The 12,382-nt window shown below is 46.2% G+C and overlaps 4 protein-coding genes across 4 annotated transcripts; 2 read left to right on the top strand and 2 right to left on the bottom strand.

The window, feature by feature from the left end:
- Positions 1-3,201: 3,201 nt before the first annotated feature.
- Positions 3,202-3,459, top strand: SARC_07442 (hypothetical protein; the record flags this gene model as incomplete). Its single annotated transcript, XM_014298626.1, has 1 exon — positions 3,202-3,459. A coding segment is annotated over one exon (258 nt), but the record flags the coding sequence as incomplete, so codon positions are not given.
- A 428-nt stretch (positions 3,460-3,887) lies between these two features.
- On the bottom strand, positions 3,888-4,255 carry SARC_07441 (hypothetical protein; the record flags this gene model as incomplete). Its single annotated transcript, XM_014298625.1, has 2 exons — positions 3,888-4,083; positions 4,128-4,255. The coding sequence occupies 2 exons, from the start codon at positions 4,253-4,255 to the stop codon at positions 3,888-3,890; spliced, it is 324 nt and encodes a 107-aa protein (XP_014154100.1).
- Positions 4,256-8,097: 3,842 nt separating this feature from the next.
- Positions 8,098-8,490, bottom strand: SARC_07440 (hypothetical protein; the record flags this gene model as incomplete). Its single annotated transcript, XM_014298624.1, has 2 exons — positions 8,098-8,303; positions 8,379-8,490. 2 exons carry the CDS (start codon positions 8,488-8,490, stop codon positions 8,098-8,100), a joined length of 318 nt encoding a protein of 105 aa, XP_014154099.1.
- Positions 8,491-9,424: 934 nt separating this feature from the next.
- Positions 9,425-9,823, top strand: SARC_07439 (hypothetical protein; the record flags this gene model as incomplete). The annotated part of the gene is made up of 1 exon (XM_014298623.1): positions 9,425-9,823. The coding sequence occupies one exon, from the start codon at positions 9,425-9,427 to the stop codon at positions 9,821-9,823; it is 399 nt and encodes a 132-aa protein (XP_014154098.1).
- Between the last annotated feature and the right edge of the window lie 2,559 nt (positions 9,824-12,382).

Below are 12,382 nucleotides of genomic sequence, written 5' to 3'. Positions count from 1 at the left end.
TTTATAAATATTCACCGGCTTACATATCGTTGTAGATGTTGCCGTCGCCAGCACATCATGTAAGGCAATACTTATAATTCCCTTACACATCCCTCACGCATCTTTTCGGACAATGGTTACGCATGTAGCTGTCATGCACCAGTTCAAAAACTAAAAAATAGTTGAAACCAGCCTGACCATGAGTATTGCCGCCGTGAGCAAACCGCCTGCGTCACCACCAGTACCCAAATAGCCGTTAGCCGAGGTGCCTCCGAGTCAAACATAAATCCTAAAAATTGTGTAATTTTCCAAATTAACCTGATGCCTTTCTGGTGTTGTCCGTTGCGTACGTTAAATATCTCTGAGATGCAATGCCGACGGCGACCGCCGTACTTGTACCTTTTATGTACACGCCTGCCGCCCACTTTAATACCAGATATGATGTCTTTGAGAATTTTTGGTGGTGTCCTAGCAATGACACCTTCGACCAGTTGCCGTTTCGCTTAATTTGAACCCTGTATATGTCGTTCTGAAATTCAAATTTAACCCTTTGTTGTTTTACACTGTATTATCTAATATCGTTGCCCTTGGTCACCCCCACATGTTTATCATGTACACGAGCTCTTATACAGTATTTACTGGTTCAGCCTCGGACGGCCAAATAGTATGAGGCATTACCGTTCGTATAATTGTCAAGTTCGGAGCTTATAGATTTGGTTTGATGCCTGAAAAGTATTTCTTGAGTTCCTATCAATCGCATAGTCCTCATCCGTCCAGATTGTGCCATTGCCTAGAGGTGAGGCAACCCAATCTATTCAAAATCCCCAAAATTGCTGAACTAGTAGTCGAATTAGCAGAGTAACCTGTTTATCTTTCTGCATATGTGTCAGCATCCACAAGTTGTCGCTCCGCTTGATAACCCTTTCAATATATTGTATGGCCTTGTCCAACGTAGAAATAGATTGTTGAGCTCAGCTACCAAAATGGTCTAGCGTAGCATGTACCTTTATCTTGGGTTCTTCATCCGGTATCGAATAAGAAGAAAATTATTTCGCCACCCCCTCAGTACGCAATGGCGATTGCCGATAAATTCAAAGCAGTTGTTTCAACAATCGAGCACAGGCTTTCTTGCTCCCGTATCAATTTCATTCATCACGGTAACAAAAATTGCATAACTAATTGATTTTAGTTAGCTTTCTGTAAAGAACGTAATGAATTAATTACAGTAGTTTGGTCGCTTAAGAATGTGGTCAAAACCGACGAACGCTTAGTAAATAGTGTTAAGTCTGAAACAAGTGAACTCAGTCAGAAGTGCCATTGGAAATGGCGCGCCTGTTATTTTTATTAATCACGATCCTATGCGGAACGAGACCTTCTCTACCATCGGGTAATGTGATACCCGACTTTATGGTTTCGGATGAGTCATCACTTTCTTCTCATCAAATTCTCTATTCCACTCCGAGGAACGCTTAGTAAATAGTGTTAAGTCTGAAACAAGTGAACTCAGTCAGAAGTGCCATTGGAAATGACGCGCCTGTTATTTTTATTAATCACGATCCTATGCGGAACGAGACCTTCTCTACCATCGGGTCATGTGATACCCGTCTTTATGGTTTCGGATGAGTCATCACTTTCTTCTCATTAAATTCTCTATTCCACCAAGCGGTCCGGTCCTCTGGTTCGGTCCCAAACTCATCTCTCTGGTCCGATTCTCTGGTCCGGTCCTAAACGCCTCTCTCACGTCCGGTCCTCTGGTCCGGTCCTAAAATCTGCCTAGTAGGGTACTTCGCACGTCTAGTCATCTCTGGTTATGTCCAGTTCTCTTGATAAAGTGTACTAGCTTCCTCACATACAGATACCTCCAGACCCAGACGCACCAAAACGATGGATTGACCTTATAGCCCGAAGGAGAAGATGCAGACACCTAGTCAGCCAACACCTTGCATAGTACCTTATGTTTATGACACCATGGTGGGTTTATGTATGTATTTTACTTGTTCTAGTCATATTTAGACATACTTTTCATACGATCAGTATTGTCGGAGTTGAGCGTTGTGACTCGATGTAAAAGCATCGTCGTCGTTAGGCTCAAAATGCTTCTGATCTTGGTCAGAGAAATCTGGTTATAAATTCCTACACGATGTGTAGAGCACAGCTGGGTAGTTGATATCGTTCCCTGTAATAGTAGAATTGAATTTTGCAATGATGTGATGCCAACGCTGCAGCATACCATTTCAGTTCAACAAATATTCATGTATATGAGTGCCTTATGATCCGTGTGTACGGTAAATCGCTGTCCAATCAGAGGTGGTCATGAAAATGAACCAATACATAGGCAAGTGCTCACAGTTTCTTTCATCGGTGTTGCATACGTTTGCTATGCCTGGTTAAGCGTCGTCGAGAAGAAAATCAGGTGACGTTTGTGTCCGTCGATGAAACAACCCCCCACCAATGTCTTAATCATTTGCGTCCGTTTCCAACTCAAGTGGCACACCTTCGACCGGAAAGTTCAGACGAACACAACTGCCGACACAACTACCTCCCTCATCTGCTCCCGTGCCAATTGGTGTTCTGATTTCCAAAGATCCCCAATCGGTTCCTTTGGCTTAAGATTAGACAACGTCCGAAGTGGGGTCACTTCATGTGCAAAGTTGGATAAGTGCTCGTATAAGAAATTCGCCAGTTCTAACGCGGATGCACTATCCCTTTGACACCGTGAAATTGGCCAGTCGTGACATATTTTCAAACATTCATAAAAAAACAAACAAGCAAAAGGAGGCTGGAGTCTTGGGACTGAGAAAAACACAAAGTCCCAATGCAAAATGCCCCAGCCCAAACCTCTGCAAAATCATAACTGCACATCCCCTGCAAAACACTCATATTGCGTACACACTATTCCACACCAGCTGACAACTAACTGTAGCATCTGAACTGGTATGACCAGAATTAGCCATCCTGCACCACCCTTCATAGAATGGGAGGGCACAGACAAAGAAAGTCCACGTAACGCTGATCGGATGCCAGCCCCCACTTCCTAAACATGTACACACCCTATCCCCAGACTCAATCAGCACCCTCAATCACAGACGAGAACCTACCACACCCTCAGCTTAGGGTCGCATATCTCGACGATCCAGACGTGCGTATGCCCCTACGTAGCACCATATACGGGCAATACCTTATGCTAATGCTTCCTAATATCCAACCCTCACACATCCTGAGTTCCGATCTATTACAAGTGGCGTGCCTAACACCGACTGGTCTTCGGACGAGGGGTACGTGGATAGCGCGGACGAACTACCTGCCCTTGTAAGTGACAGTAGTGAGGGCGACCTGCCGCAGCATACCACCTCCCATACGCAATCCCCAGCACAGTCAATGCGATTCATACGTCGAGCCATATACTTGGGCAACACAGCGAATACGGATAGACCTACGAAGTGCCAACCAGTAGGTAACGTAGCCATCAAATGCTGTTAAGAGACCTTCAACCAGTGCGGCCCAGTCACCCTAACTGCTATAGGTATGTACACATATATATCAATCTGCCACTTTAATAGTTAGAATTCGGCGTCTTCTTCAGACGCAACTCGCATATGCGTCCTAAAACCCGGATCATTGCCCATTATGATTGCATGCACCAAAGGAGATTCTTGAATGTGGTTCACCAGACAGGCAGCTGCCACATCACTAAGCAAATGATTGCTGATCAATTCAATGGTGTCCCTATATTCGAGCAGAGTATTGTCACCTGCATCTACACAGTTATCAATAACTCCCTGGAACTGTTCTTAAGCCGACTGCGATCGGTCTAACCACTTCTGGGCCATCAAGTTCGTCTTCATAAGTCTGGACAAGGTATGACGTTCAGTATGAGGTAGCAGGCGAAATGCCGAGACCCATAGTAATCAGGCCGCATACGTGCCCACCAGTGTGACCCGTTGTGCTGCCGGTGTCTCTGGTGTACCAGGGTCCACCGAATCGTGATATGCGTCCACATAAGTCCTGTGCACCGTATATGTTTTGCCATTATAGCGTAGCTTGTGCATGTTCACATGTGTAACTGCTTGGACCACGGCCGGATCGTACCACATGCGCGTAAGCCTATGTTGACCGACATCGCGCCAGAACCTCACCCGAGCCCTTACCGGAAAGCTGGAAGTTTCATGCGGCGTTTGTCGGCCGCCACCTGTGCGGACTGCTGCGCACGAATATTTAGCCGATGGCCGACTTTGTCATGAGGAACCGCCAAGAACCCGCGCTCCGTGAGGATCATGTTACCTTATTTGTCCTCCAATGCCAGCCTTTGCATGCCGTCATATATTCGACTCGTATGGATAAAATGAGGACTCATCATCTTGCCCGACCGCGCCGTCGAGTTGTAACTGGCAGCACAATCGTGGATGTTGGATACCCATTCATCCAAGGAATGCTGATCCGCACATCGTGCAAGCCACTCAGTAAAAGTACGAATAAAGCGCTCCACACGGCCATTACCTTCGTGGTGTGCGACTGTACAGGGGCGATACGTTATTCCCCTGGCAAAACACCACGTGCTGAATTGGGTGCCGAAGACCGAATCTGGATCCCCTTGTGCGACCTTGGGAACGCCCCAGGGGAGGATTTGCTCTTGCACAAATGCTATCACCGCCGCTGTGGTCTTAGCCCGGGGTCCCTTCTTAGTGTACACACGTACGACCAATAAGTTTGAGAACATGTTGGTCGCGCACAACAACATGCACTCCCCGCATGTGGCCTTTGAGAAATGAACAAAGCCCATGTTCCATCCTTCCGAGCGCCCAGTAACTAGCACTAGTGTCTGCTGAAGCAAGCCCTTCGATATATGTCCGATCAGCCCATGCCGCTGGCAGGACTCGCTGACCAAATGGACTACGCGAACCTGATCTCGGAGCCCCTCCCAGCCAAATAGAGAATCAATAAGGAGTTCTAGCCTGCGCATGCCACAATGGGAGTAGAGCGCATGCGTGTATCGAAGAACTCTGACTACTTGTGCTGCCGTAAGGAGGACGCCCCATATACTTCGGACGGGACACGCATGTAAGGTGGTCCATGGATCAACATTTGGTGAGGAAACGCCACAGGCCTGCTCGGCCCTGTCCAATGACGCCGCTAAGCAGCCCACCACTTGTGGTACCGGCGTCTGAACCGAAGCGAGCATCGTACGTTGCTTATACGTGGGTGTCCGTCCTGCCCAAGAATTCGGGGCCAGAGCTGCAGGGAGAACCGCCGTATCTGCTATTGGTGGCTCAAGCGGCGCATTAAAGCGTACCCACACATCCTCTGACAGTCTAAAGTCTGTTCTGGGCCCTAACCTCGCCCCTACCAATGCAAATCGGGGCGCTTGTTGTACCATATGACCATGACACAAGTAGGTGCTCGCCGTGGCCGGTATGTACACCGGCACGTCCGCTAATCGGGACACAAACAAAGGGAACCACCCAGCTGTTGGCCAGTACGGCACCACTATTGTCACACAGGCCCGGTCACGTTGCACCTTACTAAGGACTTCCGGGAGCAACGAGAACGGGGGTTCATGTACCAGTTGACTGTGGTGTCGCCCCCAAAACCGACGAACACTCCTCCTTCCAGTGTTGGTGAACAATAGGCACTAAGCTGCTGGTTGCCCGGTAGAGCGAAGACATCTATGGTATGGAGGTCATACCGCTTCTCTAGCACCCGAAACCAGGATGCAGACAGCCTGTGTACTTAGGCTGCAAAAGTGACCCTGAGCTCTGTACGCCCCCTTTTGACCCGCATAATCGGATCAATGCCTGTACACAGCCGTGACATGACATCTGCCACTGGATTCTCTGCCTTTAACATAGACCACCTGGATGTCAAAATCACGCAGTATGCCATGGCATCGTTGCTGTCGACGTTCCCTTACTGTGTTGGAGAACGCATGTAGTTCTCGCGCACAGATAGCTATAAGTGGTTGATGGTCGGTATACAAGAATGTTGCTGGAATGGCTCTTCTGATGACAGCGACATTCTTCTGTACCACAAAGACTGTGCCAAGCAGATCTATGTCCAGAACGTGGTAAGGAATCTGGGCGGAATCGAATTTAGATCCCGCAAATGAGACTGGGAGATATTGCCCATCTCGTCATCACCATGCATACTCCACCAACACCAACAAAGTTACATGCATCCGAAAACACACACAACTGCTCGGACATAAGAGGCTCCACCAGAGTGGCACAGTGCCGAAGCAAGTATGCACATTCCTCGAATACCCTCTGGTCTTATTTCGTCCAGATGAACTTTACATCCTTTTTTAAGAAGGGCCACTATACAGGCCATGACCCTGGTGAACAGGCCATGGTATGATACTACGACCGAGCCAAATCTTGTGAAGTAGGAGCGCTATGATTCAAAAAATCTCGCAGACGTTCATCGGTAATTGTGCTGCCTCGCCATTCCACCGACCTCCCAAGTAGTACTACTGCCTTCCGTTATGCGGCAAGCGTACATTTGTTGAACAGCAACTGTACTCGCCTTGCTTTGCAAGCGTGTACAAATTTCAGTAGACATACCCAATGTTCCGTTGGGAATGTATCACTCCACCAGGCCATGGTATGATACTACGATCGAGCCAAATCTTGTGAAGTAGGAGCGCTATGATTCAACAAATGTCGCAGACGTTCATCGGTAATTGTGCTGCCTCGCCATTCCACTGACCTCCCAAGTAGTACTACTGCCTTCCGGTATGCGGCAAGCGTACATTTGTTCAACAGCAACTGTACTCGCCTTGCTTTGCCAGCGTGTACAAATTTTAGTAGACATACATGTTCCTTCGGGTCATTGTGACCAAACAATAGGCCATCAATGTACCACATGACTGCTTTCAGAAACCCAAACACCAACCCTAGCGCTTGATGCATTCTCCATGAGGCTTCCTTCAGGCCAAAAGGCATGTCTATGAAAAAGTTGAAGCCCCATGGAGTATTCAATGTCAAGTGCTTCGTAGGATTTGGAGCCACGAGGATCTGGCAAAAGCTCTGGCCAAGGTCTGCCGTCGTAATCCAGTCCTTTCCCTTGACGTTCGCTAAATATTGCTTCTCCGTTGGAATGTAGTATGGGGTTGCTTGGAGTTGGTCATTGATCAACTTTAAGTTGATACACGTTCTCCATCCGTTGGCATTCACCGGGACCACTCCTGTTTCTTAAAAACCGAGTGTGTCGCCGAGCACCAACCTTGGTCTGTTACCCGACCAATTATTCCTGCCGCCTCCCAGGCATCCATCTTCTCCTTCACTATTGATACCTTTGTGAGATCTTTGTCCATGTAATAAATGGCCTTCAGCACTGCCTGTGGTATGTCCTGAATGACGAGAGGCGGCACATCCACGAACTTAAGATATAATACATTGTACGCCACCGTCTGTATGTATTTGATGAGGGTTTCTATTGCCAGAGAAGACGTATTCACAGTCGCGGCTAATTGGTATATATCCTCAAAGTTTCCCATTTCATGGCCCGGCAACGCCCCAAAGTTCTCTTTTGTCTGATGCTCGATTTCAGCTCATGACGTATGGTCGATGAGCTTGGGCAGATAGATTGGATCGGTCGCCGTACGCACCTCCTTCACCATACGCTGGAAAGCTGCTTCTCTAGGCACATACACCACTCCTATGGGCCTTGACGTCTGAAGAAGTTGTCTCATTGCTGCTTCCAACTCCATCCTAGGAACCACTGTTAAGGTATGCTCTTTTCACAATAAGTCCATAACACTGTAGTGTTTTATATCCCACTAGTATCGAAGTACCATAGGGGAGTGATTGTACCACCAGTCAGTCATTGAGTAACACCCTCGCTTGTTTGTGCCATATTTCTATTACCAGTGTTACACTCAATGACCCTGTAAGTCGCAATGTTTCCAACGCCCCAATTCCAGAAAGTGACATGCCCTCATAGGGCACTATTGGTAGTACCAATTGGTGTGCAAAATCATGAAAAACTAATGTGGGAACAGGTCCCGTGTCCACATCAATCTTTATTTTGATTCCTCTCACCCATGCCTGCACTACCGCCCAATATCAGTAGGCCCCCTCTCTTGCCCCATGCTGTATGAGACTGCTCGTAGTTGAATTGTTGTTAATCAACACTAGCTGTCGCTAAGGTTGCTACTGGAAGGACTGTCCCTGCCATGCCTGGGTCACCATAGGCCATCGCTGGGCCCGATGTGTAAACCGACGTCTGTGGCATTATGGGTTGCTGAATCACAGCACCTCCATTTACTCCCGTTCCCACGGGCTGGGCTGCTGCCACTGAAGGTGCTCTGATTGCCACTCCCCCTTGTCCTGATTGAGACGTAGGAGTAAAGGTATAAATGCATACTACTCCCATATTCTGCATGGGAGGAAATCTTGGCTGACCTTGTGGCAAGCTTCTTCCTAGCCCCTTACCCCCTTTTCCATGGCCTCCTTCCTTGCGCTCACTCGCTCGCTTTCTCTTCAGCACCGGACACTGGTACTGTCGGTGCTTCATAGAATTGCAGCTGTAGCAACCTCCATAATTAGGTCATAATCCTCTTTTCTTACGCTTGTAAATCAGCGGGTTCCTATAGTAAAAGCACATGATAACGTATATAATAAACGTAATAACGTTTAAACGCTATTACTATTAGGAAACCTGGCATAGGTTGAAACGCAATTGTAGATAATTGTATCTGTATAATAATCAAATAATCTAATTATAGATTTATTGAATTTACAGAAAACAAACAAACAAATAATCTAATTTGGCTATTTGGAATTACAATTGTATACGACCGAGGCCAGAGACCCTGCTGATATTGATATGATGGTTTTTCTACACTGATGTGTTTTCCATCAGAATATTGGGACACAACACTGGGCGAGTCTCAAGTGATATTGACACTTGATGACACATGTTGTTTTACCAAATACTCTTAGCGCGAGATAGCCTACTGAGAAATGGGGTATAAAAATGATCCCCCCTAGCCAGCCAACTAGATGTGCCCGTCTATGCCTTCAATGGGATGAGAGCTAGGTACCATGTGATGGGGTATAGGTACAGTCATTTAACTGTACCATCATGGTGTTTTTGATTTCTTTTATTTCTTTTAAGTTGGACTTAGAGTTATATTTATTTGCGATTGGAAGGTAAATTCGAGGCATGACATGGTATAGAAGATAATAATCTGATCTTAGTTACTGACACCGAATATATCTAGACCGAAGTATTGAGTGATTAGAGCGGAGCCATAAAGACAATAGTCTCAGTCTTACATCCCCTAATCTTTAGCTCATTACCAAGGGCTGAAGCTAGACTTAAAATTACATTGTGCAAATTTACTTTGAAATCTTACTTTTCTTTTACGTTAACTTATTGAAACCGATAGTCAGCCTGGTTAGTCTGACTTTTACATATTTTTAAGTTTATACACTATCGGAAGAATATGACGAAGAGTAAAGGGAAAGCGAAGGCATCAAAGAACCAGCCGAAGGTTACGCCTTTTGAACCCTCGTTGGCACCTGACCCACAAGCGGATGAAGCTGTGACAAGTATGATGGCACACGCTTTACCCGCGGATTCCTTTGATGAAGTTACAACGGGCAAGACCAAGCCCAAGAAATCAAAGAAATCCAAGGAGAAGAAAAATCCACCGATGGAGTCAGCTGACGAGATACCGAAGCACAAGCAGATAGAATCGGGACCGGGAGACCTAATACCACACGGTAAAGGAGCCTTAAAATCTGACTTAGAACAGGGGACGGACTCTGGAGGAGAAGATTCAGACGATCGGGACACAGATGACTACCTGCGCGAACTGCGAAAATTGGCGGCTGAATTTTAGGAATAAAGAGAAATCTAAGAGTTCTAGCGGAGACGAGGATCAATCGTCGCCCATATTGAAGAACCAGACTCGTCAGGACCAGATTACTTGCCGCCATCGGCCAAGCAGTCGAGGACATCGACGACGATGACGACTCGCAAGAAGGCACGAAAGGATGACGGTGACGATGGAGACAATCAGTAACTACATGGTCTGAAGGAGATGGACACGCAATTTGATGAGATTTCAGAGAGTGACAAGAATATTACTGATTTCACTGCTCGAATGCTAAACTAGCAATGGGTCAAGGAAGGTTAGAGCAAGCCAGTTTGAGAAGGACAATGACGAAACACTTTCAATCCAAGATCGATACGGAGCTACGCATCATACACGCCGAGAAGACAGTGGACAGTAAAAAGTTCGTCAAGGACATATTAAGTTATCCACTACATATCGTCCCGATCGAAAAGACCGTTAGGACCCTATCGATACGAGTAACTTAGCATTATTGTCGCGATCTTTGAAAGAATTTGGTCAAATTATGCTCCCTGCAAATTTAAGTAAGATCCTATGGTTCGAGGCTGCGCAACAGAGTTTTAAGCCGTCATCTTATAATTATACTAAGTTGGAGTAGGCTAAAGCTGCTATAACAAAGCTAAAGACGTGGAAGGAGCAGAGCGAAATGATAGTCCATCTATTTTCAACCGATCCTAGACCGGAACTATTGGTATCGATAATGGTCCTGGACACTCACAGAACACATGCTCAAACACAAGAAATGTTGCGAGACAAGTTGAGTATGTGTGTGTTATGGGTACAAACTATTTTCTGGTCGGCTCTACATAGAAAAGACCAAGAAGTGTTGTACGCAGATATGCACCAATCTTTTCCAGACAAAGTGCGTGAGATTTCAATTGAAGGCCAACTTACGGCATCATGAAACTTGCCGACTTGACTTGGACTGAATTTTATTCGAGAGCAGACCAGACGTTTTCGAAACGTCCGAGTTCTGTGGAGAAATTCGCACCGTCTACTAAGAAGACGGTACCCAGCACGAATGGAGGACCAGGTAACGGTCGAGACTCTCATACGGGTACGAGAAATAACAAAGGGAACAAAGGTGGTGCCAGAGGAGGCCATAAGAACAAGCAAGTGCAAGGTACTGATGGTCAAAAGAACAATGTCAACACTCACGGGACTTCGGGCAACAGATTTAATTAGGCAGCTGATCCTCCTAAACCTAAGTATAAGGAGACCAAGGACTGTACCGAGACAGATTGCAGCTGGCGCATGACCCAACATGAGCCGAATGGACGCTGGAATGGCAGGCACGCAGAAAAGTGTGAACATTTTATCGCGAAGTGTGAAGACTGTGAAGGGACTGGAGGTTACCACAAACATATATGTAAGGTGCAACCGAAAGTAGAAGTTAAGTGACAATCTGACCGGATCTTGGCACTGAAACAAAAAGGATGCACCGCAAGATGAGCGCGTCATCCTGGATGTACGAGTTAATGGGCATGAAATAAAAGCGTTGTTGGATCCGGTCTCGCAAATTTCATGTCTATCATCGAGATTTTGTAAGATAACTGATGTAACTCGTAAATCAGAACCTACTATGTTAAAATTGGCTGACGAAAGGGAGATTACGTGTCGTGACATGACCGTAGATTTGAGGTTTACCCTAACAGATCAACGGACCACAGTGACTAGGGCAGTAGTCTGTAACACTTCGCCAGCTTATGATTCAATAGTGGGGATGGGAGACCTGTTATCGTTAGGTATGACAATCTACTATCATTGACCCACAGAAGGATCAGTCAGATGACAATCTGCTGAAGCCTGTACACAAGCCTTCTAAGACTGTGAAGGAAATGATACCCCAATTAACAGAAAAGCTGAAGGATCTTATCTTTGAGAACGACAAGATAAAGAGACTCGGCTCAGTTTAAATTCAACAACGGATACGTGAGCTTAGATTTGACAAAAGTAGACTTTTCGAAGTTGAAATGCCCAACGCGAAATTATGTAGCGTGGCGTCATGAACAGGTGGTACGAGAACAAGTCAAGGCATGGTTGGAAGACGGAGTAATTGCAGTCAACCACGAGCCCACTCCTGTCAACTTAGCACTCTTAGCTGTCGACCAGTTCAACTCCTATGGCACGTTAATCGCGTGTGTTTGGATACGAGTCCTATAAACGCTCTTTTACCCACACATAATTTCCATTTACCAAGATTCAATGAATTGCTGAGAAGAACGGAAGGTGCGAAAATATTTTCAACCATCGATCTGAAGCAAGGCTACCACCAAATGAAAATATACAAACCACATCGGAAGTATTTCACCTTCACTTGGGATGGCCAGCAGTATTCTTTTAAAGGAGCCCCTTTTGGTTTACATATGCTACCAGCCTTCTTTCAGCAAATCATGCAAGACCTGTTTAGGGATATGGACAATGTACTGGTATATATCGATGACATTGTCGTGTTTACTAAAACCAAAGAGGAGCATGACAGGGTTATAAAAGAGGTACTGGCCATGCTTAACAAACACAGGTTTAAAATCATCAGCAAGAAAT

This window comes from Sphaeroforma arctica, assembly GCF_001186125.1.
Source record: "Sphaeroforma arctica JP610 unplaced genomic scaffold supercont1.590, whole genome shotgun sequence".
In the NCBI taxonomy this organism is placed as follows: domain Eukaryota; class Ichthyosporea; order Ichthyophonida; genus Sphaeroforma; species Sphaeroforma arctica.
The sequence above is the reverse complement of the archived record's forward strand: the minus strand, read 5'-3'. Positions and strand labels throughout refer to the sequence as shown.